At 39.0% G+C, this 20650-nt stretch overlaps 2 protein-coding genes across 4 annotated transcripts; one reads left to right on the top strand and one right to left on the bottom strand.

The window, feature by feature from the left end:
* Positions 1–1200: 1200 nt before the first annotated feature.
* Positions 1201–10447, bottom strand: LOC113025425 (3-hydroxy-3-methylglutaryl-coenzyme A reductase-like). Its single transcript, XM_080304129.1, has 20 exons — positions 10310–10447; positions 9715–9921; positions 9196–9307; positions 8769–8856; positions 7951–8035; positions 7730–7835; positions 7497–7603; positions 7251–7370; positions 7004–7137; positions 6639–6928; positions 6405–6538; positions 6102–6296; positions 5640–5798; positions 4413–4570; positions 4231–4336; positions 3980–4150; positions 3720–3860; positions 3417–3569; positions 3171–3325; positions 1201–2179 (listed from the first exon to the last, which is right to left on the bottom strand). Exons 2-20 carry the CDS (start codon positions 9877–9879, stop codon positions 2143–2145), a joined length of 2616 nt encoding a protein of 871 aa, XP_080160255.1. The 5' UTR covers positions 9880–9921; positions 10310–10447; the 3' UTR covers positions 1201–2142.
* Positions 10448–15394: 4947 nt separating this feature from the next.
* LOC113025422 (glucosaminyl (N-acetyl) transferase 4) lies at positions 15395–20118 on the top strand. 3 transcript variants are annotated; one of them, XM_026173139.2, is made up of 3 exons: positions 15395–15580; positions 15694–15750; positions 17485–20118. In XM_026173139.2, exon 3 carries the CDS (start codon positions 17486–17488, stop codon positions 18776–18778), a length of 1293 nt encoding a protein of 430 aa, XP_026028924.1. In that variant the 5' UTR covers positions 15395–15580; positions 15694–15750; position 17485; the 3' UTR covers positions 18779–20118. The 3 variants fall into 3 exon arrangements, with proteins under 3 accessions (XP_026028924.1, XP_080160257.1, XP_080160258.1); XM_080304132.1 differs by having other exon boundaries at positions 15443–15580; positions 15694–15775; XM_080304131.1 differs by lacking the exon at positions 15694–15750 and having other exon boundaries at positions 15410–15580.
* The last annotated feature ends 532 nt before the right edge of the window (positions 20119–20650 follow it).

Below are 20650 nucleotides of genomic sequence, written 5' to 3'. Positions count from 1 at the left end.
TGGGTCGGTTCTTTTTATAATTGTTTGTTTCCCTGGGCAGAAGGGGAATAAATAACCAGAAAGACAAACTGCTGGCACCAACCATTGCTGTTGGCCATATTGTTTTTGGTTCACAAGAAGTGCATCCCTGTTTTGTTTTGTTTTTTTCTAGGAACAGTTTTCATGCAATACACTGCTAAACATTTAAGTAAATGTAAAAATGTAAATGTTAAAAGCCAAGTTCTTTTTGTCAAGCACACAGGATGGATAAAGATTTCTTTTCCCTACAAGCTTCAAATTTAAGATATCAGTATTGTTGCCAGGGTACTTTTTTTTTTTCTTTTTTTAAGTTGAATTTTCACCTGTTGAGAGCATAGTGTTTTTTTTTCTTTGTTTTTTCTGGGGTGGTGTCATTGGCAGATTTGTAGCTGTTTCAGGCTTCACTCAAAAGCATTTAATTTTTTTCAAGCTCTTTGCTGAAAAATGTTGGCGATATAAAATGATGCTCAGCCACGCAGCTAAGAGTAACAACACCATGCTGAAGCTCATTCACCTAAAACAGGCATTTGTAATACAGGTTTGTCAAATCCGAATGTAATTTGATTTTTTTTTTTTTTTGTAAATCTGTTTATACTTATGCTGTGGGATCAACTTATAAATGTACTGTGATAACATGGCTCTGCCCTGTTTTTAAAGTGGAATAAATAAGTTTATCCTCCAGTTTGTATTGTTTGGGGTCATTTGTTGCCATTTTTTGTATTTTGTATGTGTATAACATAATTCTGTTGGCTCCATAATGTAGTGGGTTACACATTTGCCTAACAAGTGAAAGAGTCCTGATTTGATTCTTGGAGGAGACACTAAATCCCTTCGGGGTTGTATGATGAAGGGCATCCACTGCATTTAAAAAACAAACTGCCCATTTGAACATAAAATTACTTTTCATTTCAAATGAATAAACTATGTGCATAGAATCACCAGTTATTAAAATAACTTAGCTTTACCCCCATATTAGGTTTTTAAAAAGCTTTTTCTTTTCTCCTCCTGGAAGTCTAATGCAGTCTTCTTTACTGTGTAAGAATAGATTTCATGTCAGGCTTCTTTAAGTGCCTCGTCTCTCTCTTAAGCCTGTATTTGACTCAGTTTGTTCATCTGCTAACTGGAAAAGGCCCCAAGTGTTGATTCCAGTTTTGTTAATGTTAAAGAAAGACAAACACGGTATTGTCAACAAAAACTTGTCATTTATTTTTTTAAATAAGACAGTTAAGTTTACTTTTATCATAATTGGTTATTCTAAAGTGTGCAGCGCAAGGCTCAATTTCTAAAACATACTGTATGTAAGGGCACTTCTGAGTGTCACTGCTTTCTGAAAATGAGCAGGACCTGCAGTCAGTGATAATTTATACCCAGTCCTTCAGTTCCACAGATGACAGTGTACCGTAAAGGTTTAATTATTATGGCTTCCAATTTTTCTCAAAAACTTGTAGAAGTAGTTGATCAGAATCTGAACCAAACACATCCTTCTGCTGGCAACAGCTTCATTCATTGAAGCGAGAATTCCAACACCCACGGGCAATCTACAGTATACACAGTATACAGTAGCACCTTCACTCAGGGAGGGATGAGCATATCTACGTAGTGGTGCCTACAACACTGGTAAAAACACATTTGCACATAAAGTTGACTTTCAGAACCTGAGCACAAGCTGCCCACTACACTCTCTCAAGCAAGCTTTTGATAAATGCAAAGATCCATTTGTCCCTAAAAATAAAAACGATGATGATGACTGCATGAGGATCTCATTTCATTCAGCTCATGTAAAAGCCATTCGGACATCCCATCCATCCTTTGCGACCCATCAGAGGCACAGGACTCTTGTAACTTGTGCAGCACGATGGATTTTACTTGTCTAAACACCATCAGTCTCTTGCACTTCTCTCAAAGATCAGTAGCAGAATTAACAGGTTCTCAAACAATATTACAAAGTTCAGATGCAGAAAAATGGCACAAATTAACAACCAAAACTTAAGGCCTCAGCTCACAAACCAGTGAGGTAATAAAACAAAGCAAGCACATGTTGGCTCTGTTCATTAACACTCTGATATCTGGATGTCCACAGGTTCGCTTTTAGAACCGCATCACGACGGCCCATCGATGTTAGTGTCACGCCGTATTCTCTGAACACAGGTTTGTTTTCGATCTAAGAGACAAAAAAAGAGAATTTCAAAGTGGACACAATAAAACACTAACAGATATCAACAAAGGAAAACTTAAACGGTGATACATAAGTATGGGCTATTTTGGATGCACTTTGGAAAAACCAGACTTCAAAACATTTTTTAGGAACAAAATGTAGAGACTCTGGATTTTACATTTGAAAACAAGAGACTTTAAAGATATGACAAAACCTCATGTGGCATGTCATGTGATCTGTGTATATCAGGTGATTTTGTAAGGTTTTGTAAGTGAGAGGGATGTTACATGTAGTTTTAGACATTTAAATGCACAAAAAGGTTTTTGAAAGAAAAAAAATTGCCTGATTTGTGATGTTAAATTTAAGTGTGTGTAGTAAACAATCACCTTTTTTCCAGGTTTGGATGCATTTGTTAAAAAAAAAAAGTTTTACTTGTGGTCAAACTGCTTCGTATTTCTTTGTGGATTGGAGCACACATTTGTGAGGCCTTTGTAATCCTTTTGAGGCAAAAATATATCCTTCTAATAAGTAAACTGAATTTCTTTGATAACTTATCCTGGAGGGCTAATTGTAAAAACTACACAACGTATTCATTTAGCCGAATACACAATTGTGATCACTCAGTCTTCACTATGAAGCTCTGACAGTGACGAGTCCGTTGACTTTACACGGGCAGCCTGTCCACGTTTTTGATTGGTCAGATGCTGACAGCAACACACCTTTCACAATAACATTCACACAGCTGTATTGGGAAACTCTGGTTTGACTAATTGGATTGTGGTTAACCACCTTCGTGTGAATGCTTTGCTCTCTGTCAGTCAGGGTAAGTAAAGCCATATAATGAAAGGAGATGCTGGTTATGGTACGCTTGCTTCTTAGAACAGACATGTCAACTCATTTTCCTAAAAAACACACACGACATGAAAATAAAACGGCACAAATTCTCAAATCTGACCAGGCATTGCTGTAAAAAACCCAAAAGAATGAGACATCTCACCTGTTGTGGGTCATGTGGCTCTTGACTAGGTGTCCAGCAGCGAGAGCAGCCATCAGGGAGAGCTCTCCTGCCAGAACAGTGGCACAGACTACACGGGCCAGCTGACGGGCATTGTCACCTGGCTGGTTGGGATTGCTAACACCAAGCATCTGCAGGTACAGAGGTTTGGTGTTAGAGGGGAAAAAATATCCTAAAAACGCATCAACAAATGGCAGCTATGTTACATGTAGTTGAGACTACCTGCAGACAGGCCTGCTGTGGCGACAGGTTGGTGCCTCCTCCCACAGTGCCGAGCTCTATAGAAGGCATAGTGCAACTGATGTACAGGTCCTCCCCACCTGGACCGACAGCCTCCATCTGAGTAATGCAGTTAGAGCTTCCCACTGTCTGAGCTGGGTCCTTAACCGCAACACAAACAAATACTTGTTCTTTAATAATATGTCTTTTTGTTGGATCATATACCATGCCACAGACATAATGTTTCACTATTTAAACCTTTTTTTAAATGTATTTATTTTATTTTTTTGTGTTAATTTAAGGTTCTATTACTTGTCCACAGGCAATGTAGATAGCAGCGACAATGTTGGCAGCATGAGCATTGAAGCCACCTATACTGCCAGCCATGGCTGACCCCACCAAGTTCTTGTTTATGTTAAGGTCCACCAGAGCAGCTGTGCTGCTCTTCAGCACCTGGGGAAACATTAAAGGGTGAATTTACAAACTGCAGAAAAACAGAAAAACTGGAGGGGAAGAAACTGTGGCCGCTGTCATTAGATTTCTGTCAGGATCCAGCTTTGAATTGTTTTTACCTCTCTCACAACTTTAGCAGGAATGGTGGCCTCGCATACAGCAGACTTGCCTCGGCCCAGAATCCAGTTGATTGCGGCAGGCTTCTTGTCTGTGCAAAAGTTGCCACTGAGCGAAAGCACCTCTACGTCTGGATGCTGCTGCTGGAGTACATGCAGAGCATGCTCAGTGCCCTGAAGAAAAAGACAGAAAGCACTCAGCACTGAAGTCAACATTTAAATAACAAGACCGAATTACAGAAGACTTCTCATACCTTCGAGAGCATGTTCATACCCATGGCATCGCCTGTTTGAGACTGGAAGCGAATGTATAGGTTTCTGCCAGCTATGCCCACCAACAATTTCTCCAGACGAGCAAACCTACAAAGAGTACTCACTAGTTATCATCTGTGTACCAAAAACACAGTCATCAATCAGTCATAGCTCTTCCACTGACCTGCTGGTCTCATCAAACGCCTCTTTAATCATGCTAAATCCGTCCGAGGTCTCAAGCCAGACTTTGACCTCTGCAGCCCGGCACGCTGAGGGCAGCCTGACCAGAGGACCCCTGGTCATGCTGTCAGCTAGAATCCGGCTGATGCAACCCCCACTCAGCTGGACAGGAAAGAAAACACTGTCAGCAGGGAGCACACACAGAAATAACAGCAGCCAGAGTTAGATACAATAATTTTCCATCGCCGTGAGGATGACCTTTTTTATGACCTTACATCCTCTAAAACTGGCTGCATATAGGAGGGCGATAAAAGTCCAAATCAGTTTCACTACCTGCCAATGAGCCATACCATTTTAGTTTTGGTTCATAAATTGTTTGGGGTTTTTTACCCAAACCACACTTTATGTTTTTAGATTTAGGTTAGTTTTTAAAATAACCATCTTTCTTGAGCATTGTAGTGACATCACACAGACCCAATAATTAAGGGCAAAGTGCACAACACCTCTCCAGGGTTTTGCCACAATGACTCACATGCACAGATTCGCTAAGTAAAAACAACATCAACTGAACTCCCAAGCCTAGCAATTAATTACTCACCTTATCAGCTGAGACCATTTATAGAGGATGGACGATAGCCACACTGATATCAAAAATCTAGTTTTATGCTGAGTGCTTTCACAATTGCTGCCTTGATGTTTTGAAATGACTCAGTCAGAAGAGAGCCACACCACAACCTATAAACTGCTTTAATCTCTTTTTTTTTGACTGCAATGGAAACCTGCAACTGAAGCTAATAACTCCTCAGGAAAGTCTTTACTGAGGTCACAGATCAACTAGACAATCAGATTCACTGCCACCTGCTGGTCATTAGACAGAACGCAGATTAAAGGCCCTTGCACTTTGGCTTATCAAGACTTGTGACTTATTCACAAGTGGCCAGACATCAGACATTATATTCCTGGCACGCCACAAATTTACACATGACTTTCTGGTCAGTGATGTTTCCTCCGCCCAAACACTGAAGTATTATTTACTACATATAGAGTTTTTTAAGTCCATGCTAACTGAACCACATAACCTTCTATATTATTAATCTTTCTTGACTGCCATTGCCAAATTCTATGACTTGTCAGTTTTTCCATGAATCTACAAACCCTGTAGATTTATTTATTTGCATCTACTGAAAAGATAGTTAATCTTCCCTCAGGGCTCCACACGAGACACACTTACAAAAAGTGCCCTGCATCCTCGGTTGGCGCTGGCTACCAGGCAGCCTTCTGTGGTGGCCAAAGGAACATAAAACTCCTTCTTGTCCAACAGAAGAGGGCCAGCCACTCCCACTGGCACTGGCATGTAGCCAATGACATTCTCACAGCAAGTACCCATCACCTAAAAGGCAAAGACAACACAAACTAAGCACAACTAAGAACAGAGTAAAGGAAAAAATGAACATAAAAACATTTGATTTAAAAAAAAAAAAAAAAAAAAAAAAAAAAAAAAAAAAAAAATATATATATATATATATATATATATATATATATATATATATATATATATATATATATATATATATATATATATATATATATATATATATATATATATATATATATATGATTTAAAACTGACAACTGAAGATAAACATTTTTCCCAAGAATAAACAGGACTACACTTTAGAAGGACTGTCAGTACCTGTGAGTAGTTGTAGTCTTTGTAAGGTAGAGAAGCCAAGGCAGTGGGAACAGGAAGTTTGGATGATAACAGTTCTCTCCTGATGGCCACGCCCCTCTCTGGAGTCTCAAGGACACCTTCAAGTTTATAATTCATAATCTTGCGCAGGGTTACAAGATTCATCACCTCTGCATCACTCAGCAAATGGGCACCTCTCTGGAAAGAATCGTGGGCAAAACAGTGATATTTTTGAAGAATCTGAGGAACACAGAACATCATATATCTAGCTTTGTATTGTGCTTCCAGTATAACCTGACAACTTACCTGAGAATCTGAGAGGATGGCCATACATTCCTCCAGACTTCGGGGCTCCGACGTACAAACACTTGGAGGAGCACATTGTGTCTGAGCAAGAGAATCCCCAGAAGATGTACCACAAAATGCATTCTGAATCACATCTGCAGCAGAGGAATCACATGAAAAAACACAGCAGTTAGATCATCTTCATCACTGGGTACACGCGTTATCAAAGCTAGAAGCACCCGCTACGAGTCTCACCCTCTTCTCTAAATGATATGTCAGCTTCAGAGGAAAGTTTCACGTCTGAAGCAGCTGCTAAAGAGGTAGGGATGGTTGCCAAAACACTATTAGATGTCTTCTGGGGTTTCAGGGCTGGGAGGGACCTCATGCAGCAGTCCTCTGTCACCCAGGGCTTCGGACTGGGAGTGGAGCTTATAATGGTACTCTTGAGTGAAAGCGAGGACTCTGTCTCTGCTTGCTCAAAAAATACATACTTTACGGCCAGAATCAGAGCAAGACCGAGGGTTATCACCTGTTCCAGGTCGATACTGGAGAGAGAAAAAGTCATATATCAGTGGACGCAGGAATCAATAATACAAACATTGCAATATTCCATGGTTTACCTGGTGAGCTTAAGAGGCAATATGGTGCTAGGAGAGTCCAGTCTCTTTGCTACAGGCCCTTCCACTGTGCGGTTTTGACCTGAATGTTCAGCTGTCAGTCGAGTGTGAGCATGAACCAAAGCCAATCCCAGAGACTGAAAGACAACATCACACAGGCATCATCGTTCAGACCTAAAAATGCTTTATAATACACAATGTTGAAGACTAATCTAAATAAACATCCCCACCATAGATGATGGGAACTCACCATTATGATTTTAACCCTTTGAGTCACAGGATTGGGCTTGTTATCCTCTTCCTCAGCTAGCACACGGGAGAAGTGGCTCAGCTGCCAGATGGGGCGCCCCTCACGACTCTCCCTTGACAGCTACACACAAATATGCAGGACCACAAAAAATATTAATAAAAAAAATATATCACAGTTAAACTCTAGCAACTTGTTTCCTTATCTTATCTGTGTTTATTTCTCCAAATTGTTGCATGCACATCTCACCTCCAGCACCAGAGAGACACAGGCAGGGAAGAACGTCATGAAGACAAAGTAATTGGCCAGAACAGACATGCAGCCAAAACAACACATGATCTCCAACTGAGGCACACCTAGAAAAAAGGAAGAAACACAGCTGACTTCTGCTTTTCTACTCGATCAAGCATAACCACAACATTTCTAACACACAGAGCATCACTGATGATGCTTATAGGTGGAGAAACAGCAGTAATCCTTACCAGACATGGTTCCGATTCCTATAACCAGACACTCAACCACAGCATCCAGGGTGAATGTTGGGCCCAGGATGGCCATGCCGTGAGAAATGTTCTCCCTCACCTCCTCCTATTCCCAACACACAAGACCAATTCGTTAGTTAAGGATGCTTTACACTTATGTCCCCCATATGAATAAAGCCACATTTCATACATATGGTAAGACCAAATATGTGCGAAATTACCTGAGAGTTTGAGCTGAGGGCAAATTTAGCCAACGCACAGGCTCTAGACAGGTCAATAAGCAGGAGGAAAAAGGGCAGCGCTTCACTGCAGGGAGAGCAGACAAGTGTCAGCCAGGGAGTGACCTGGAATACTTTCCTTCAGTGTCATCTTACAATTACAGATCAGTGAACTTAATCTTACAGCTGAATTAAATCCTTGTCTCTAATGCAAAGGAGCTGCAGAGCTTCAAATGTATTGCCCTAAAATTGTGAAACAATGTGTACATCACCCTGCTGGTAAATGTTAACTATTTTGTCTACCTGATCTCACTAGCACATTAGCTGCCTCTTATCCTGCTACTACCAACTGTGTTAGCTACGCAACTAGTTTTAACATGGATTAGTGATTTTAAAAAAACCCTCTCACTAACAATCATTTGCAGAAAGAAGGCCTCCCCTATAGTCAACACAGAAAAAGTAATAACTTTTGACAACAAAGTAAGCTGGCAGCAAGTTAAAGCTCTGTAAGATCAGCCTCTTCTGAGGAGGAAGTACAGTGTAATGTAACATCAGTCTAACTGAAACTCTTTGCATAACCTCGAACAGGGACAACATGTATATCCTTATCCTTACTTATTTTCTTACTTAGATTTATTATTGCTCATTAATAACACAAAGGTGTTTCTTACTGGATTAACTATGTTAATCAACAGAATAATAATTTAATAGAATACTTAATTGCTAAAATAATCCACTGCCTATGTACACTCTCAATATGTCACAGACCACTTTAAGAACCACTCTCCTAGCGTATATGTGAGTCCATTGGAAACACTTACTTCAGACCTGTCAGCTCCTTCCCAAAGAAATGGATGACGACTGTACTGAAGACAAAGCTGGAAAATACTGTAAATAATCCAGCAATACCTGGAGACGGAGGAGAAATGGAATGTTGGTGTATTTTTATGATAAATTTGCTAGCCAGTCATTTGTTTTTCAGTCTAAATGAAAAGCAAAGAAACAAACCAACCCAAGTAGTTTGGGGTTAAAAATGTAATACATTAAAATCATGTTCTATATTAAATCCACTGACAACATTTTATGGCAATTCAAACAGCTGAAGCTGGAAAGTAGTAAAAGAAAAACTGTGGCCACTAATGAGTGGTGATTATACAGCCAAAACAAATCTGTATGATGTGAGAAGAAGTGTTTACTACTGTCCAAAACTGGGGGAAAAAAACCCAACAAACATCTCATGATACTGACCTAGAATATATTTGGATCCAAGCTGTCTGAGATTCTTGAACTGGAAATAAATATAAATAATGGCCATGCACCGAGTGACTGTCAGAATAACTGCATCACTGCTCTGGATTTTCTGCAAAAAAAAAAAAACAGACATTAGTGTAGACCCTCAGGGGCGATCGTGGCTCAAGAGTTGGCAGTTGGTCTTGTAATTGGAAGGTTGCTGGTTCGAGCCCCGGCTCGGACGTTGTGTCGTTGGGCAAGACACTTCACCCGTTGCCTACTGGTGGTGGTCAGAGGGCCCAGTGGCCCCAGTGTCCAGCAGCCTCGCCTCTGTCAGTGCGCCCCAAGGCAGCTGTGGCTACAATGTAGCTTGCCATCACATGTGTGTGAATGTGTGTGAATGGGTGAATGACTGAATGTAGTGTAAAGTTCTTTGGGGTCCATAGGGAGTAAGTAAACGCGCTATACAAATACAGGCCATTTACCATTTTACAAAACTCCGACAACATTTCTTAGAGAGTGCCACACCAGCCTCACCTCCTCCTCAACTTTGGGGCATTGGTTCCACTTGCACATCTGGTTGCTTGTTGCCAGGCTGTTCATAGACACGAAGCATACTGTCAAAGCCAGGGTCCCCACGATTACCTCCCATGGGTGCGAGGCCACCAGCAACCCATGAAGTCTAAATAGACGTGCCAACATGGTCTCAGGATATCTTCCTACTACACAAGATCCCAGAATCACCTGCGTTACAAGAACATTGTCCAGTCACTGGTAGTTAGCAAGTCTGACTTCTGTACGGCTTTAAAATCAAAATGCAGCTTGTGTGATGATGGCGAAATATAGTGAAAGACGATCGTCAAGTTTAATATACACACTCGGTCGCCGCAGTGCTGTCAAAAGGATTTAAACAATAGGATTCACAAAGGTATCATTACTCCTGGTTAGCATTACCTAGATGTTAACACACTGAGGCTATATTAGCGCAGCTTAGCTAATGCTAGTTACCGTAACATCGGTCAACATTAGCTACGCTGACTAATTTTACAGCCTGTCACCAAAATAACTTAATCCCCCTGGCTCATTACATTTTAAGTACTACTCTGCATTATACGGAAACCTGTAAACATACAAAGAGTTTCTTCGTGGTCAGAGAGTCCTTTCCATAGCGACAGTGCCCTTCCCACAAATCGCTTAGCCTGCTACATTGCCTGATCTGATGTAATGAAACTAATATGGCGATCCGGAAATACTGACGTCAATCCGCTTGTGAAGTCCTGACGTATGAACCCTGCTTCCGGCTCCAAGCTCCTGCTGAGTTAATAGAGGCTGTTGCCGTTATACCGTTTAGTAGTTTAGTAGTACAGTGTATCTTATTTTATTTAACACAAACAAGCCCTCAAGAATAATCAGTGGTCGTTGTCTGCATCTGTGGCTTTTATCAGCGCTGTTCATGTGGATCACGTCTCTGCTTTTTTTCATTCAAAGACGAAGGTAGTGGCCTACTTTTGCCCAGCGAGATTTTTTTTAAAAAAAGTATTTGTCCGCTTCCTGATTTCTTAGTAATCAAATAAATATTAGACAAAGATAATCTAAGTAACCAAAAATGCAGTTTTTAAATTATGATTTCATTTATTTATGGGAAAAGGGTTATTCAAACTTACCTGGCCCCATGTAAAAAAAAAAAAAAAAAAAAAAAGCTTCCTAAACCCAATAACTGGGTGATAACAATGACAATGGCAATGTGGAAGAATCTTAGCCCACTGGTCTGTATAATTGTTTAAATTCACCTACATTAAAGGGTTTGGAGCTTAAATAACCTGTTTAATGTCACACCAAAGATTTCCATTCGTTTTTGAGTCCAGACTTTCTTTAGGTCACTTTAAAACCTTCATTCTATTTATTTATTTATTTATTTATTTATTACTGCGGTATTTTGGATCTTTGTCCTGCTGCATAACCCAAGTGTGCTTCAGCTTTAAGGTAGAAACTGATGGCTGGACATTCTCCTTTTGCAGTTTCTGGTAAAGAGCAGAATTCATGGTTCCATCAATTCACCCAGGTCCTTAAGCAGCAAATGATGCCCAGACCATCACACTACCACCACCATGTTTGACTGTTGATATGATGATCTTTTTCTGAAATGCTGTGTTAGTTTTACCCCAGATGTAACGGGACTCAAACCTTTCAAAAACTTCTCATCCTTTCAAAAACCACTTTTTCTCATCCGTCCACAGAATATTTTCCCAAAAGTCTTGGGGATCATCAAGACATTTTTTTGTAAATGCGAGACTAATCTTTGTGTTATTTTTAGTCAGCAGTGGTACTTTCCTTGGAACTTTCCCATGGATGCCATTTTTGATCAGTGTCTGTCTTATTGTTGAATCATGAACACTGACCATACGTGAGAGTAGCCTGCAGTTCTTTAAATGTTTTTCTGGGTTCTTCTGTCTTTCCAAGCATCCATTGAATGGACAGATAACATCTGATAACATCCAAAGAGAGGACATTTGGGTAGCATTTCTGCCTTAATAAATGAAATCATAATTTAAAAAAATATCATCCATTCATTCTTTTCCACTTATCTTTGTCAGGATCACCCATCCCAGCCACCATATCACCAGTCTGTTGCACATCTAACACATAGAGACAGACAACCATTCGCACTCACATTCATGAGTTACCAATTAGAATTACCAATTAACCTAACCCCACTACTGCATGGCTTTGGACATGTGTGGGAGCTGGAGTGCCCAGAGAGAACCCACTCTTACACAGAGAGAACATGCAAACTCCACACAGAAAGGCCCCAACCAGGTGGTGGAATTGAACTCAGAACCTTCTTGCTGTGAGGCAACAGTGCTAATAACCACACTGCTCCATTTAATTTTAAAAACTGCATTTTGTATTTACTTGGATTATGTCTGTATAATATTAAATTTGGTTTGAGTGCGAACATTTATGAAAAAACAAAGCTATGGAATCAGGAAGGAGGTAAATACTTTTTCACAGAGCTGTAGCTAGATGCTGAGTTGTCTAATACGAGGTTTTTTTTTCTCATTCATTGCCTTCATTTGCCTACAAAGACTGCCTCAACATTTTTTGATCAAATTACTCCTTACGTAATTACTTACCTACTTACTGAATCTGTCATAATCGACTTTTAGTCCAAGGATATTTTGTGAATAAGGCCCTTGATCTAGCTGCTTGAATCAAGCTTCAAGACCTGAAATATTTGTGTTTATATTGTGCTCACATAGTGGTCACTCCTACATAAAGCTGTGCTTATGTATGAAAACCTGGAGCCAGGCTGGGAACTTGGCAGAGACAGAGTGTCCTTTCACAGTGTGCAGAAGGTGGCTCTTGGATAGGTTTACAGCAGTCTAACAGCATTTTTTTCTTTTTCTTTTTTTCTTTTTTTTGTTGGCCCAACCCTCCAGCTCCTGTTATGGCTCCTAATCTGACTTTTCTTCTTATATACAACACTAGCAGGAATATTTTCCATCCAAAGGTCTCATTATTAATTTGCATCCAGTATACAGGGAGTGCAGAATTATTAGGCAAGTTGTATTTTTGAGGAATAATTTTATTATTGAACAACAACCATGTTCTCAATGAACCCAAAAAACTCATTAATATCAAAGCTGAATGTTTTTGGAAGTAGTTTTTAGTTTGTTTTTAGTTTTAGCTATTTTAGGGGGATATCTGTGTGTGCAGGTGACTATTACTGTGCATAATTATTAGGCAACTTAACAAAAAACAAATATATACCCATTTCAATTATTTATTTTTACCAGTGACACCAATATAACATCTCCACATTCACAAATATACATTTCTGACATTCAAAAACAAAACAAAAACAAATCAGCGACCAATATAGCCACCTTTCTTTGCAAGGACACTCAAAAGCCTGCCATCCATGGATTCTGTCAGTGTTTTGATCTGTTCACCATCAACATTGCGTGCAGCAGCAACCACAGCCTCCCAGACACTGTTCAGAGAGGTGTACTGTTTTCCCTCCTTGTAAATCTCACATTTGATGATGGACCACAGGTTCTCAATGGGGTTCAGATCAGGTGAACCAGGAGGCCATGTCATTAGTTTTTCTTCTTTTATACCCTTTCTTGCCAGCCACGCTGTGGAGTACTTGGACGCGTGTGATGGAGCATTGTCCTGCATGAAAATCATGTTTTTCTTGAAGGATGCAGACTTCTTCCTGTACCACTGCTTGAAGAAGGTGTCTTCCAGAAACTGGCAGTAGGACTGGGAGTTGAGCTTGACTCCATCCTCAGCGGCTGCACGCTTGACTTTTCTCAGTTCATGGGCAGTTATTTTGCGCCTTGGTTTTTCCACACACTTCTTGCGACCCTTTTGACTATTTTGAATGAAACGCTTGTTGTTCGATGATCACGCTTCAGAAGCTTTGCAATTTTGAGACTGCTGCATCCCTCTGCAAGATATCTCACTATTTTTGACTTTTCTGAGCCTGTCAAGTCCTTCTTTTGACCCATTTTGCCAAAGGAAAGGACACCTGATATAGAGTGTTGATGTCATTAGATCACACCCCTTCTCATTACAGAGATGCACATCACCTAATATGCTTAATTGGTAGTTGGCTTTCGAGCCTATACAGCTTGGAGTAAGACAACATGCATGAAGAGGATGATGTGGACAAAATACTCATTTACCTAATAATTCTGCACTCCCTGTAATCTTACAACATATTCACAGCCACAACATTATAATCATATAAACCAGCTAGGCGTAATTCCCTTTCACCTTTATTGTATTTAAAGAACATTTCTGAGCAGAAAAGACTGTAAGATAGTTAAAAAATGATTGTCCTTTCATCTTGTTGGATGTGGAAATTTCATATTTCCAACAAACAGTGTCAAACTCTTATGAGAACTTTTATGAGCTTTTCTTATATGAAAATATCGTGGTAGTGTTAAGCAACCACTGTTTGGTGATGACTGTAATAAATGGAAACAGTATTTGTTTTCCTCTCGCACATGCTCAGTGAAGCGAGGCTTATTCTCGGAAGACACACAGAGAGTGGGTGAGAGCGTGAGCAGATCCCGGTGGGGGTTTTAATTCTTCTTTTAATTTTTGAAAGTAATTTTTCTTTCATTTATAAATAGATTCATTGGTTTAAAAACAGCATTTGCATTGCATTTCATTTTCAATATTTGTTTCTAAAGTATAATAAAGCACGTGACTGGGTTTAATGGCTCTCTGTTAGTTGTGTCACATGTAAAACTAAAAAAAACAAAAACGCAAGTGGTTTCCGGTGTCTCTTTCAGTTTCTTTGTGTTTTTGTTTTTTTTAGGTTAGCTTCATAAAACCAACTTGAAGAGAGAAGAAACAAAAGACACACCTCAGACCAATATGCCTGCACACCTGCACGCTATGCTTTTTTTTTTTTTTTTCAACAAATGCCTGGACTTTTGTTTTGCATGGTGTATTTAAGTATGACTTTCATGGCATTACTGATAATAATAACCAATCTGCATGACTTTGAGTTGACATTTATGACCCAGCAAAATCACCAATCTACATTCCAACCTGGCTCATATTAGTCACTCGTGTAGGTAGCATATAGAATTTTCACGTGTGTTTTAATAGGTTGATTATAGTTTAAATGCGTTTAAGCCAGTATCTTAGAATTCTTTTGAAGAATTAGTTTGCTTTTCTGTCATAAAGAGATAATCAGGATTGTGTTATTTCAGAACAAAGCCAAGTCACTGAACGACCGTCGTAGATTGATTTTTTTTTTATTCTTTCTCCACCCCCCACCCCCCAAAAACATAGAAATGACCTCACTGTTGAGTTTTCTCACACACCACCTCCAAGTTTTAAGTCTTGAGAGCTCCCACGATTGGTACAGCTCTCTTCCTTCTCACCCTTCCCTTAGTGAGTTCAGATGACTCCAGACACGGGGTTTTAATTCAAACTATTTTAACCAGGTTTGTTCAGGAAGCAGTCGTTTCAGTAAAGCGCATTTGCAGGGGAAACCATTTTTTATTTGCTCCTTCCCCCCTCTTAAAAAAAGTTTTGTTTTTTTACCTACTACAGAGACAAACCAATGATTACACACAAAACACGTCTTTCTGCTTTTTCTTGCTTTTCAGTTCGTTTCTTTCTTTCGTTTTTTTTTTTTTTTACTTGAGCTGTAATTAGTTTCCTGAACCCCTCCCTCTTTTCCGGGTTATTTCTCTGTCCTGTGGTCCTCAGCTCAGCGCGGTTATGACAGCTTGTCGCGCTTCTTCTGAACACGGTTTCCGCTGATTAACAACGTATAATCAGACATTCAAGTTTGCGTTGTCCACAGATGTCGCGACAGCAGTGTGGGAAAAGTGGAAGGGCGGGGAAGACGAATGCCCACTCTTTTTTCTGACAGGTAAGTTTTCATTCTTCCTTTTTTTCATTCTTCACTTTTGTGAGTCGAAGTTTTACTGTCGAAGCAGCGAAGACGGAACATTTGCATTGAACCCACGTTTTGACAACTTTCAGGTTTAAAAACTGCTTGCCAGGTCTTTTGGGGAGACCGGCACCAGCGTGAAGAGCAAGGTGAGGGCTTTTCACAGTATGGAAGGTATCCATCACATCTAAATTAGCTCTCCCGTTTGCTATATCATAGATGGCAACTGCCTCCCAATTTCACTTCTGTCTCTTTCTGTCTGCTTAAAGAGATGAGATCATATAAGCTATATATTCTGTGGTGTTCCGTTGTTTTTATTGAAGGTATTTGCAATGATAGTCTTCAAACAACAATAAACAGATCGCACGTTTAGAAGTTTGGAATAAGCTGTTTTGATCTTATTTATTTATTTATTTATTTATTTATTTATTTATTTATTATCGTCCACTCTGAATTGGATAACTCATTTTAACTTCTTTTCTAGTGTATATTCACGTCACCTTTGTGTTTTGGTCACTCTTTTTAATGGCACACTTATAAATTTCAGACGAATATCTCCTGTTTTGAATCGGGAGATGTTGGGTTTTTTTGTTTTGTTTTTTAAAACTAGGCCTATGAATTTTTAAAGCAAATGACAATGAGGCAACTATATCCATGTGAAATCTGTAAAACTAAATTTCCAAACGTAAAGGTATTTTTAATAGCAATTAGATGTCTCTCTGTGTGTTGTATACTTCTCATTATATAAAGAAAAAAAATCATATATGTCAGATCTGAATAAGACCCTGTTTTCTGTTTTATTTCGTGAATAATAACGTCCGCATATACAATAAAGAAATGCAAAATGTTACCTTTGTACTGTAGAAACTGTAAGTATTAAGATAAGATAAGATAAGACTTTATTAATCCCACAACGGGGAAATTTTTGCGTCACCTCAGCTCAGGTACAGATATATGAAGGAAATACAAAAACACAAATAAGTACAATCAATGAAAAAAAGTAAGATAATACACTATATTACAAGCGTACTTAGGAGTTGGTGAAATCTGATTCTGTGTTTCCTCAGAAATTCTTAAGTAAATAATTCTTGATAGAATATTTATTTTATTTTTTTAAAACCAGAGAATTTATTGAACCTTCCCACCATTAAAAAAAATCAATTGAATGTAAATTTACATATATATGTATGCATTTGTATAATTTTTGCCACATCTATTTATTGCTTAAAAATAAATTAAAATCAGTTTTGTTAGGGAAAAAGTGATGAAGTCTCACAAACTCATGTATCAAATCTTGTGCAATTGGCGTTACGAAGTGACACTTTCTTTCTTTTGGACACTTGTCACATTTCTATGAAGGTAACACAAGATAAGATAAGAAAAGATTTTTATTGTCACTGTTACCAGAACAATGAAACACAGTTGTCATCTCTCCATTGGCAGAATGGAGAGCACAGAGAATGTACACAAAAAGGATATGCACAAGTTGTATACACACACACACACATACATACATACATACATACATACATACATACATACATACATACATACGTACGTGTGTGTGTTTATGTATGTTATACTGTAATAAATACAGTTTATAAATATAGTGCGAGTGTCCTTGAGTGTTAGCAGCACAGTTAACCTTCAATCAGGGTGTAGGTAGGGTACGTTTGACAGACTGTGGGTAGAAGCTTCTATTGAATCTGTTTGTCTTTGCAAGGCTTCACTGGATGTGCTAAAGTTATTGCAAAATAAACAAATATGGAGTAACCCTATTCTAAAAGAAACTGAACATTTTTTTAAGGTGGTTAGGTATTTCTGAAGAATAACATTATCAGTTGGGTTTATGTTCCTTCATGTTGTGTTTTCTCTCACTACAGAATGACCATGCGATGTTTATCGCTGCGACTAAGACGAAAGCAGTTCCTTCCTTCCCTCCTGTCATTGCTGACTATATCCATCCTGCTATTGGTCTGTGTCAAGCACAGCTACATCACTGAACCTTCACATATTGGTACGGACATGCAGATAATTCCCAAGTACAATATTGATTGCTCTGCTATTTATGACATGGACCCAGTGGAGGTGGGGAAATCTCTGCTGATCAAAAAGAAAGACGTTGTGGAGATTAAAGATGAAAGTCTAGCTTATCTTACCTCTAACTGTACTTTATTCAGAAAGTACAGGGGTTATGATAATGTGTGTGCCACAGAAGAGGAGCAAGACTTTCCTATTGCTTATTCTTTGGTTGTGCATAAATCTGCCTGGATGGTAGAGAGACTCATCAATGCACTGTACTCACCCAGTAATATCTACTGTATCCACTATGATCAAAAGTCCTCTGCTCAGTTCATATCAGCTATGGAGGGTTTGGCCCAGTGTCTGCCCAATGTCTTCATTACCAGCAAGAAAGAATCAGTATATTATGCAAGCATTAGCCGATTAAAGGCTGATCTCAATTGTCTGTCTGACCTTTTGGGTTCAGAAGTCAAGTGGAAGTATGTCATCAACCTCTGTGGCCAAGACTTCCCTCTCAAGTCCAACGTGGAGCTAGTGTCAGAACTAAAGCAACTGAATGGCAGAAACATGCTAGAGACGAGCCGACCCACACCAGCTAAGAAACAACGGTTCACCTTTCACTATGAGCTGAAAGATGCCAGCTTTGAATATCAAAAACTGCCAGTGAAAACAGAGTATGTAAAGAACCCACCACCACACAATATTGAGGTGTTCTCTGGAAATGCCTACTTTGTGCTTTCCCGGAAGTTCATTGAGCATATGAATGCCTCAGGTGTAGTGAAAGATTTTTTGTCCTGGTCAGAGGACACCTACTCCCCAGATGAACACTTCTGGGCAACACTTGTGCGACTGCCAGGTGTCCCTGGAGAGGTGGCTAGATCCAAGCCTGATATCACAGACCTGATGAGCAAAACCAGGCTGGTGAAGTGGCAGTACCTGGAGGAGCAGCTGTACCCACCGTGCACAGGGACACACGTTCGCAGCGTTTGTATATTTGGTGCTGCGGAAATGCGTTGGTTGCTGAACTATGGCCACTGGTTTGCCAATAAGTTTGACCCCAAAGTGGACCCTGTACTCATTCAGTGCCTTGAGGAGAAGCTGAAGGAAAAGCAGAAGTTATTTCAATCAGTATCACTGACTTGTCGTAAAGGTTAAACGATGGCTAAAATGGATCAGGAACAAATATTATGTTCTTTCAGTGATTTTTCAAATTTGACTGCTATTTCTTATACATCATTATCTTTGAAGTTACAAATCAACATAATTGATTAATTATAATGAGCTATAAGTAATAGCGAAGGGGACTAATCACTGTTTTCTGGTCTTTTAGAAACAAAAGTTTAAGTGGGAAAGACAAAATGCAGCGTTGAGATATGAAAATGGTGTTTACAGCTCTAATATGTTGCAACGTCGTTTGTTTAAGGAAAGCTGCCGAGCTCCGTTCTTTTCTCAGGGTGTTTCTGTCTCACTTGAGTCACTTGTTTATCTACAAAGATAATGTTGGTTTTATGGTAAATGGTAAATGGACTGATTCTTATATAGCGCTTTTCTACTCTCCCGGAGTACTCAAAGTGCTCTATAAATTTTATGTATTTTTTTATGTATTCAGTTTTTAAGAGATTTATTTCTTAGATTTCTGTCTTCACAGAAAAGTCCAGTTTACAAAAAACACACCCACGAGGAACATGTCTTAGCAGAAACAGTCGTCTGCTTCTCATTGTGAATGGGGAAAACAGGGATAATATTTGTTTTTGTTAATTGGTTGAATGAAACTGTAATGAGAGGTAATTATACAATAATGACTGGTTACATTTTAAAAGCTAACATGCTCTTGCCTGTTTCTGACGGATTCCCTTTTCCTCTGATACATGTGTTAAAGTTTTACTACAGATTCAGTTTTTGGATCATTCTGATGGTGCTCTTGCAAACTATAATAACAAAATATTATTTCCTCAACACACAGCATGCTATCTGGACAGCCCCTTTTTCCATGAAATGCAATGGAACACACTGGATTGGTTTTTACACAGAATACTGTGTAAAACAGAGGAGAGGTCATCTATTCTATGTCATCTATTCCTCACAAATTAATCGAGAGCTAATTTGTTTGCAACAATCCAACTGGTTGATGGATACAAGCTGCTTTAGTAAGGGTTGATTCCAACTATATATGTAATGCAGGTTTGCATCAAACTATAACGTAAATTGGAAAAATAAACAGCCTCTCAGTGTTAGACTGTATATAAAAGATTAACAGAACTTGTTAGGTTATAAAAGTAAAGGTCATGGAGGAAACAAATGCAGTATGTGCCTGTTGATGGGGAAATAAGCCCGATGTTCATCTGATATGGCATTATCAAGTGACCTGCTTTAAACATGTCCTTAAATAGTTCCTTGTGATTTTCTAGTCTTTGATGCTTGAATTGAGTTGAACACAACAAGGTGTTCATTTTACAAATTATGGTCCTCAAATAAAGTGAAAAATGACAACATGATTCAGAATGGGCGTACTCTGTTATTTATAGCTAGTACTACTGAGCATGGATCGTTGCTTGGTTTCTCATTCAGATCCACCCCAAAAGTTATGCCTGGTTGGGGAAAAAAAACAAAACAAAACAAAAAACAGCAAAAACAAAAACCACAATAGTCAAAAGACTCTAAATAAAGGGTGGCCTCTTTTAATTACAGTTTATACTTTTCTTTTTTCTTTACTGCTTTCACACAGATGTTTTGAGTTTTACGATAGACAGGAAATGAACACTGCAAAAAAAAGTTCTGCTACAATTGGGATTGTGTACTGAAATACCTTAAATGGTTATTCATTTTAAAGCATTACTGCAACATGAATCGATATGCACACAAGAAAGTAAAAAAAAAGAGGCTATCTCAAGAGGATCTCTATTGTTATCTGAGCTCTATTTACATGTTTACAAATGTCAGCAGTGGATAAACATAGGAACATATTGCAGCTACCACAACTCTGAGCAAAACAATAACTTGAAAAAAATGTGGTTCACATAAATCAAC

Source organism: Astatotilapia calliptera, chromosome 7 (assembly GCF_964374335.1).
Source record: "Astatotilapia calliptera chromosome 7, fAstCal68.1, whole genome shotgun sequence".
Classification (NCBI taxonomy): Eukaryota; Metazoa; Chordata; class Actinopteri; order Cichliformes; family Cichlidae; genus Astatotilapia; species Astatotilapia calliptera.
Note: the sequence above shows the minus strand (reverse complement) of the source record. Positions and strands in the feature narration are given on the sequence as shown.

What these genes read in the sequence shown, in the direction of transcription:
- LOC113025425 (XM_080304129.1), bottom strand. Translation starts at nt 9,879, where the DNA reads ATGTTGGCACGTCTATTTAGACTTCATGGGTTGCTGGTGGCCTCGCAC. An exon ending in AGGAATCGGAACCATGTCTG is followed by an intron (nt 7,604 to 7,729) that starts GTAAGGATTACT and finishes CCTTTTTTCTAG; the next exon opens with GTGTGCCTCAGTTGGAGATC. An exon ending in CATATCATTTAGAGAAGAGG is followed by an intron (nt 6,539 to 6,638) that starts GTGAGACTCGTA and finishes CCTCTGCTGCAG; the next exon opens with ATGTGATTCAGAATGCATTT.
- LOC113025422 (XM_080304131.1), top strand. Translation starts at nt 15,558, where the DNA reads ATGCCCACTCTTTTTTCTGACAG. An exon ending in CCCACTCTTTTTTCTGACAG is followed by an intron (nt 15,581 to 17,484) that starts GTAAGTTTTCAT and finishes CTCTCACTACAG; the next exon opens with AATGACCATGCGATGTTTAT.